The 7,618-nt window shown below is 53.5% G+C and overlaps 1 protein-coding gene across 1 annotated transcript in view; it reads left to right on the top strand.

The window, feature by feature from the left end:
- The window catches only part of ERGIC1 (endoplasmic reticulum-golgi intermediate compartment 1), a 113,164-nt gene extending 105,827 nt beyond the window's left edge, over positions 1-7,337 (top strand). The window contains exon 10 of the mRNA XM_019982892.2: positions 5,460-7,337. Coding sequence (XP_019838451.2) covers positions 5,460-5,567 — 108 coding nt within the window. The 3' untranslated portion in view covers positions 5,568-7,337. The remainder of the gene's footprint in view (positions 1-5,459) is intronic.
- The last annotated feature ends 281 nt before the right edge of the window (positions 7,338-7,618 follow it).

Consider the following 7,618-nt stretch of genomic DNA (forward strand, 5'->3'; position numbering starts at 1 on the left):
GGAGTATTAGAATGGCATGGGCTACGTTGTATAAACCACACTTATTTTTACAGCCCCACAGCTTCTTCATGAACTTCCCTGACAGAGACTTCTTACCTCAGGATATCTGATATGTAAGACTTAACAGAGCTGAGAAAACAAAATAGAAAGAAACCATCCATTAAAAAAAAAAGAAAGCCATCTGTACGTACAGATGAGGACTGAGGGGAGCCTTCAGGTCAGGGAGAAGCAGGTGGGAGAACTGAAGAAAAGCAGACCCCCTGTAGCCTCCCAGACCTGGGTGTTCCTCCTGCTTGCCCACTGGGTATAGCTGTGTGACTGTGGGCAAGTCATTCCGTCTCGGAGCCTCTGTTTCCTCACTATGAAAAGGCACTCAGCCTGTTTGCCCCACCACTTGCCACGATGGGGTGGGAAAGCAGAGGAAAAGTGCAGTCTCGGCGCTGGCACATAGTAGGTGCTGAACAGAGGGGGCAGTGACGGGGAGGGTTTGGGGTTCTTGTGTTTTTGGCTTTAGCACATGACGTGTGGGATCTTAGTTCCCTGACCCGGGCTTGAATCCACACCCCCTGCTTTGGAAGTCCCGAGTCTTAACCACTGGACTGCCAGGGAAGTCTCCAGGGTGCTGGGTATTTTGCAGCTGCAGCCACTGTAAAAATGGCAAGGAAAGGGCTCCACTCTCTCCCCCCAGCCCCCTGGAATAAGGGGCGCAAGTGGGAGGTTCGGCAGGCATGACCCCATGGCTGGAGATCACCACACCCTCTCCTCCCCGCCTCTACTCCCACCTCTCCCAGCTCCAGTCATCAGCTTCCCTTCCGCGACAGCCCCCACCTCTCTCAGCCACAGCCTCGGTGTTCTCATCTGAGGCTCCAGCCTGACTGCCGCCGCCAGCATTTGATGGGACTCTGATTCATTATTTATTTCCTCAGACTGTGCCTTTTCCCCGAGCCCTGCAAGCTGGGCTGCCTGCAGGAGCAAAGTGAACGAATGGTTCCCAGGCACTTCCAGTGGTACATCAGGCAGCTGGACAGAGCCTCCTAGTGGACCCCGTTCACAGATGAGAGAAACTGAGGCTCTGGGAGGTCCACTGGCTTTCCCAGCCAGGGTTGCAGAGCTGGGAGCTGCCCCCAGGAATGCTGACTCCGGAGCCTGGTGGAACAACAGAGGGATTCAGGCCACCAGCCAGTGTGGTTGGAACGTGTCCTCTTCATATTATAAGGCATCAAGAGCCATGAATAAAATGTCAAGGGAACACACACGCTCCTTCTTCTTAAGGTAGACGAGCTGACTTCATTCTCCCCACAGTGGAAGGGCGGGCAGCTGGGGGAGCCACAGGGAGGAAGCGTCAGCCTGAGAACAGAGGGGCATTATGGATGGCTTCTGATGGAAGCAAAGGAGCGTGCATCTCCCAGACTCACTGGGGCCTCCGTACTGAACTGTCCTCGTCTCCATTTCTGGAGCGGGCCTGCTGACCGGAGCGGGCCTGCTGACCAGAGCGGGCTCGCGTGTGCCTGCTGGGGTGGCCACTCCCAGTTCAGCAGCCCCACTCTCCCCTTCCCTACCCCCACCCCCGAGGTTGTTCCCCTGCCTAAAGGTGGGAGATGCAGGAAGCCAAGGGAACAGGCAGTCAAGGGGGGGTGTGTGACACAGGCAAGCCCATAGCAGTCCTGACATGGGGAGGGATGGGGATCAGCCTTCCTGTTTGTAAAAATTAGGAAACTGAAGCTCAGGGAGCGATAGGAGCGGCCTCCAACATCCTGAGTCTGTTCCTCCACCCACCAGCCCCTGGCCCACACCTGGAAGAGCAAGTTTTCTTTGCCCCCTGCCTGGGCCGTGGAGTCCTCCTCCTCCTCTCCTTGGGACATTGATTTATTCATTCATTCTCTCACTCCTCCTCTGCTCTTTCTCTCTCACTCCCTCCTTTATTCAGTGAACATGTCCTGAGCCTATGTAGCTCCGGCTCTTCTGCTGACTTCTCTCCCTGGGGCGTTCAGGACAGCGAGCTTTAAGCCATAGAGTTGGGGTAGGGCATGGGGAGTTAAGGGGCGCTCCTTGCCTGGCCCAGGCCTGGAAACAACCTCTGTGGTCTGCGGTGCTTTGCCTCCAGGCGTGTTCTTTGTGACATATGCTTCTTGCAAACCTGTTTGCATCTGTAGAATGGACCTTCAGAGGGCTTGGGACCTGAGCAACTATAAAGAACCTGCCTGCAGTACCTGGGACATCCTCACCGCCCTGTCCTTCCATAAATTGCCTTGTCCTTTGCTTAAAGAGTCAGGTAGAGAATGGAAATTTAGCCCCAAAGACCTGCTCTGGGGAATAAGTGATATTTTATATGTTGTTCTTCTTAGACTGGGTCGCACAGTCGGACATGACTGACGTGACTTAGCAGCAGCAGCAGCAGGCTTAGAAAAATCTCAGATCTTAGCAACAAGGTCGGAGCCTTCCAGTCAATTGGAAGGTGAGATGAGGTCCCATTTACTGAGCACTTACTAAGTGCTAGGCATTCCAGAGGCATTGCCTACAATACAATCATTGGCAAAGTAGGAATGGTTTGCCCATTTTGCAGATCAAAAAACTGGGGCCCGGGAAGGCGCTCTCGTGCCGAGTTAAAAGGTGACAGCCATGAGACAACTCGGCTTCCAAAGGCCAAGCTCTTCCCGCTGCCATAGCCAGGAAGGCTGCTGCGGGCTCCTCAGTCCTTATCTCCCCACCTTGGCTGTGTACCGTGAGGAGGCTCACACCTCCCAGACTCTGCACTCAGAGGCCCGGCTCTCCCAGCTCTGCAGAGCAGCAGGCAGGGGAATGAGTGTCGTGGACATGATTCGCTTCGTTTTCCTTCGTGTTCATCTTGGGCCCTGTCCCCGCTCCTTGGTTAGGGAGATGCCAAGTCACCATGCTCCCTTCTGTGAGGCCTTTATCTCAAGAGCTGGATCCGCCTGCTAACACGTGTGGTTGGTCATTCCCCCCAACCATCAGCCAGATCTGGTGAAGCCGTCATCTTACCACCAGCAAGGGAGGGCCCAAGTTTGAAGGCAGACAAACCATCTGGTACAGCCTCATGGCCGCATTTGCATTTCAGACATAGAGACCTCCTGGGGATGAGGGTCACGGCCACGCCTGACCACCCTCTAGGACAAGTGCAGACGTGGCAGGCTCCTGGTGCTGGGGCTTTCTGTGGCCACCATCTGTTGAAGTCCAGGGAGCCCTTCAGCCTGGGAGCACCCCAAGACCCTCTCCTCATGACCCCTGCCTCATCTCACCCCCTGTGGATGTGCAGAGGTGGGGCACTCCAGCAGACCAGAGGCAGAATGAGGAAAGCGGGGGGCGGTGGCCACGTCAGGCGGCAGCTAGATCCTCTCAGCCCCTGAGGACCTTCCCCCTGAAGACGCCAGAGCTCCCCCTCAGTTGACTGGTGGCCAGCGCCTGAGTGCACGCAGGGTAATGGGGCACAGGGCTGCAGCAGCAGTGGATGCCCACAGAGCCTGCCGCGCTCCCAGGCCTCAGTTTCCCCCAGCTCTGCGTTTGCTCCCGTGCCTCGGTGCATGTGTTGTCTCTGCTCTGGGCCAGCCCCGTGAAAGCAGCTCAGTCTGGGTGCCAGGTGTGTGTGAATCATCACACACACAGGCTCCAGAGTGTGCAGATGAATATAGATATGTGTGTGTGGTTATTTTTTATTTTTTTATTATTTGCTCCATTGCACTTAAGTCACATTTTCCTATCCTCTGATCCAAGCTCTAAAAGCTTTTTGTGGTATAAAATTGCCCATCATCTGATCCACTCTACCGAAATAACCCAGCTTCCCTGCCGTCATCTTCCTTGAAAAGGGGCCCTGCGTCATGCTCTGAGGCGGGCGGGGAGAGGCCTTGCCCGCTGAAAACACTTCATAATAATCCCCCCAGCACCTCCATCCTCCTCTCTCCCTGGGGGGCTGCTCCGGTTTCTGGGGCTGTTATTACTGGAATGCCAGCTGCTTGCTTACAGCTCATCCATACAGACCCGCTCTGTCTGTCTGGGCCTCACAGGCCTCCGCTTAGCTCATCTGGTGGAAATATAATTTCAAAAATAAATGCTGGTGCAATGCACACTTCCCTCTTGCCTCCACTGTGTCTCCTGGCCTCGTCCACGTGGCACCGAGGACCCAGGAAGGCGCTGCTGTCTCCCAGAATCCTCCAGTGCTCAGCGCCAGGGGCCTGCAGGGCGGCCCAGCGTGGCTTCTCCTGAGCCCCGTGGTCATTTCCCTGCTTAAATGTGGCATGGGGGGAGAAGTGAGAGCTCGGGAGGCAGAGACTCGGCTCTGGCATACCGTTGCTATGTGACCTTGGACAAACTCTTTCCCTCTCTGGACCCCATGTGTACATGAGAGAAGAGGTGCCTCCCTCCAGGGCATACGGCGTGGTGGGTAACACTGGTTTTTATGAATGGTTTAAGTATGTCTTTAGGGAAAAAGTACATTTAAAGTTTCCTTACAAATCTTTTAGGCACTTTGGTTTCTTTGATAGCCCCAGAAAGCACTCATAGGTAAGCCAGAACATTTTGAGGAGAATGTAGCATTATGTTGATGCGTCACAAGTAGGAGTCCTGTCAAATTCAAAGCAAAGTGAGTAATTCTGTGAGGTGGGCTGTTCATACCTGGGAAGCAGCCAAGGGCCATGTTTTGAACTCCAGTTTGATTCAGATGGTAAAGAATCTGCCTGCCATGCAGGAGACCGGGGTTCAAGCCCTAGGTCGGGGAGATCCCCTGGAGGAGGGCATGGCAACCCACTCCAGTATTCTTGCCGGGAGAATCCCACGGACAGAGGAGCCTGGAGGACTACAGTCCGTGGGGTCACAAAAGGAGTTGTACACAACCGAGCGACTAATACTTGTGACTTTCACTTTTCAGCCACTAAATGCTGTGTCATTGGGCGAGTGACTGAGTGGCCCTGTGCCTCAGTCTCCGCGGCTGCACTATGGTTGTAAGAGTAGTCCTTCCCTCTAGAGCTGGCTGGGGGTTCAGCGAGGTGGGCACATCAGCATTCCAGGCCTGGCACAGAAGGGTGTGTGAGTGCTGTCTGCTTTGCTGTAGTTCTTACCTTACTATGTGAATTGAGGAAGTACAGACATACAGGTGACATTCATAACCAGCCCCTTATAACAGCAGTTGTTTTTTTTTTTAATTATTTATTTGGCTGTTCTGGGTTTTAGTTGCTGCGTGTGGCATCTAGTTCCCTGACCAGGGATTGAACCCCCACATTGCAAGGAAGGCAGATTCTTAACCACTGGGCCACCAGGGAAGTCCAATAATTATTTTTATTATTGTTTTTACTTGAGCCCTGGATGTGTTCCACATCCCACTGGTTACCACGGGGTGGACATAACGGGTCAGAGCGTCAGTACTTGCTGAGCTCTTCATCTTGTGATTTAGGGAGGTCTGGCCATTGCTGCCTTCCCCACTGACCTCTGACCATTCCCCCCACTTTCAGATCTGTGCCATCATTGGTGGGACCTTCACTGTGGCCGGCATTCTGGACTCGTGTATCTTTACAGCCTCGGAGGCCTGGAAGAAGATCCAGCTGGGCAAGATGCATTGATGACCTGCCCGGCCCCACGGCCAAGGACCCGGGAGACCACCAGCCCTGCCCTGCACCCCGTCTCCTCCTGCCCTCTGTCTGGCCCAAAACCTGGCTGTGTCCCAAAGTGGGGGTGAGGGGAGGGAGGGGGTGGCTCCTGGGTTCGACGCTACCTCTTTTCCCCAAGTTTAATTTTAGATAAATTACACTGCCTGAAGTTGGGGCACCCCTTTCTTTCCCTGAGGAGCCCCAAGACCAGAGACAAGGCCAGGACAGCTTGGGGACACACTCCTGGGAGAGGTGCAGTCCCTTCCCTGTTGGGGGGAAGCCCAGACCCATGCCGATCAGCTCGCAGCCAGGCTTTGACAATCTCGCAGCCCTCACGATTTGGTCCCACTGGCCACTTGGGTTCTCTCCTGGGCAGGCAGCCTGCAGACCTGGGCTCCAGGTTCTGGACAAGGCTGCCCAAGGGCACCTCCCACCTGGCTCCTTCAACAAAGTACGGTACTTCCCAGGCAGGGCCCTGAAATGTGGCGCTGTAGATGGAGCCCTTGCCTCTGCTCCATCCCTTCCTGCCTGACCTAGAGCCCAGGCCTCAAGGCCCTCTCTCCCACGCCTTTCCTTTCCTACCCAGAAGTAGAAGCCCAGTGGCAGGGCAGCAGCCTGCATAGACTCAAGTCTGCCCACTGGTCACTGGGCGCTTGGCGACTTCCCCTTCCTCTCTTCATCTCATTCCTCTGCACCCCCTGCCAACGTGCCTCAGCCCCCATGCTGTGTGGCCCCAGCATGGCTTGGTGGAGGGGCAGGCTGTGACTGGGAAGTCATCCTTTGAGAACTAGACATGGTTTGTACATCGATGTCCAGATGGGAAGCATCATTTTCTGCGACCCTAAAGTAATCATGTCTTGGCCTTTCCCAGATGGCTGCCAGCCATCTCAAAGCCTTAGGTGGGAGAAGCCAAGTGGACCAGCCCGTCTCCCATCTTAGCACGTCCACCTTGGGCTCCCAAGGGTGCACAGTGCTTGGACCTCTCTGAACCCAGCTGTGGCCCGCCTGCCCCACCAAGCTCCCCATTAGCTGGCCACACAGCAACTCAGTCCTGGTTCCTGGGGTGGCTCCACTGTTTCCTCATTGGCTCCTGGGTGGGCCCCCACCCCACTGCTCCCCCTTCTGCTTCCCCTTTAGTCCTGGAAGGGAGGGGCCATGGTCCAGGCACGAATCCCACCCAGGGAATTTTAGGTATGCCCCTCTGTCCCAGTGAGAGAGCTGCCCACTGTTTTCCATTTATATCAAGATTGTTTGCATACTTTTGTAATTAAGGGGAGTGTCCAGTAGAAGGCATTTTTAAATTATCTCTATGGATGGTTCAAGTCTCTGCCTTTTGTGATTTTTGGCTCTAGATTCCAATTAGAGAAGCTTCCCTTTGCATTTGAGTTGATGGAAGTAAGTGTAAACTGTATTTGGTTATTTCTGGTATCTGTGGCCACTCAGATGGATTTTTTTTTTTTTTTTGCATTCACTTCCCCCATTACAAAAGGAGTCCCTTGGGTGTGTGAATATGTGTGCCTGTGCAGAGTGGGCAGGGCAGGGTGGGGAAGTGTGTGGCATGCACGTGAATTGAAATCCCACGTTGATGCATTAAAAAAAAAAATCCTTGAGGACATAGGGGATGTCAGTTTCCTATGGAAGAGACACCTCTGACTCATAAGGAAAATCTCAAGGGAAAAAAAATGTTTTAGTTCTTTCCCCACTCATTGGGTTCAAATAGATTAAAAGGCTGATTTTCAGAAACATTGCTGTGTGTTACTTTTGACTTGCTTATGGCTGGGTAGCCTGGAGCCTGGGATCGTAGTCAGAATGGAATTTCATTCTAGAGGAGAGAAGCTGGGAAATATGGGGAATATCTGTGAGCATGATCAGAAAGTCAGGAACCCTTGGATTCAATCTTCCTTTATTGAATCCCTACAGAATGTTCCGCAATCGGCTACTTTCTTTCCTCTTCTTTTTTTGAAAAATTTATTTTATTGAGGTATTTGAGCTTGATTTACTACGCTGTGTTAACCTGATCTACT

Source organism: Bos indicus, chromosome 20 (assembly GCF_029378745.1).
Source record: "Bos indicus isolate NIAB-ARS_2022 breed Sahiwal x Tharparkar chromosome 20, NIAB-ARS_B.indTharparkar_mat_pri_1.0, whole genome shotgun sequence".
NCBI lineage: Eukaryota > Metazoa > Chordata > Mammalia > Artiodactyla > Bovidae > Bos > Bos indicus.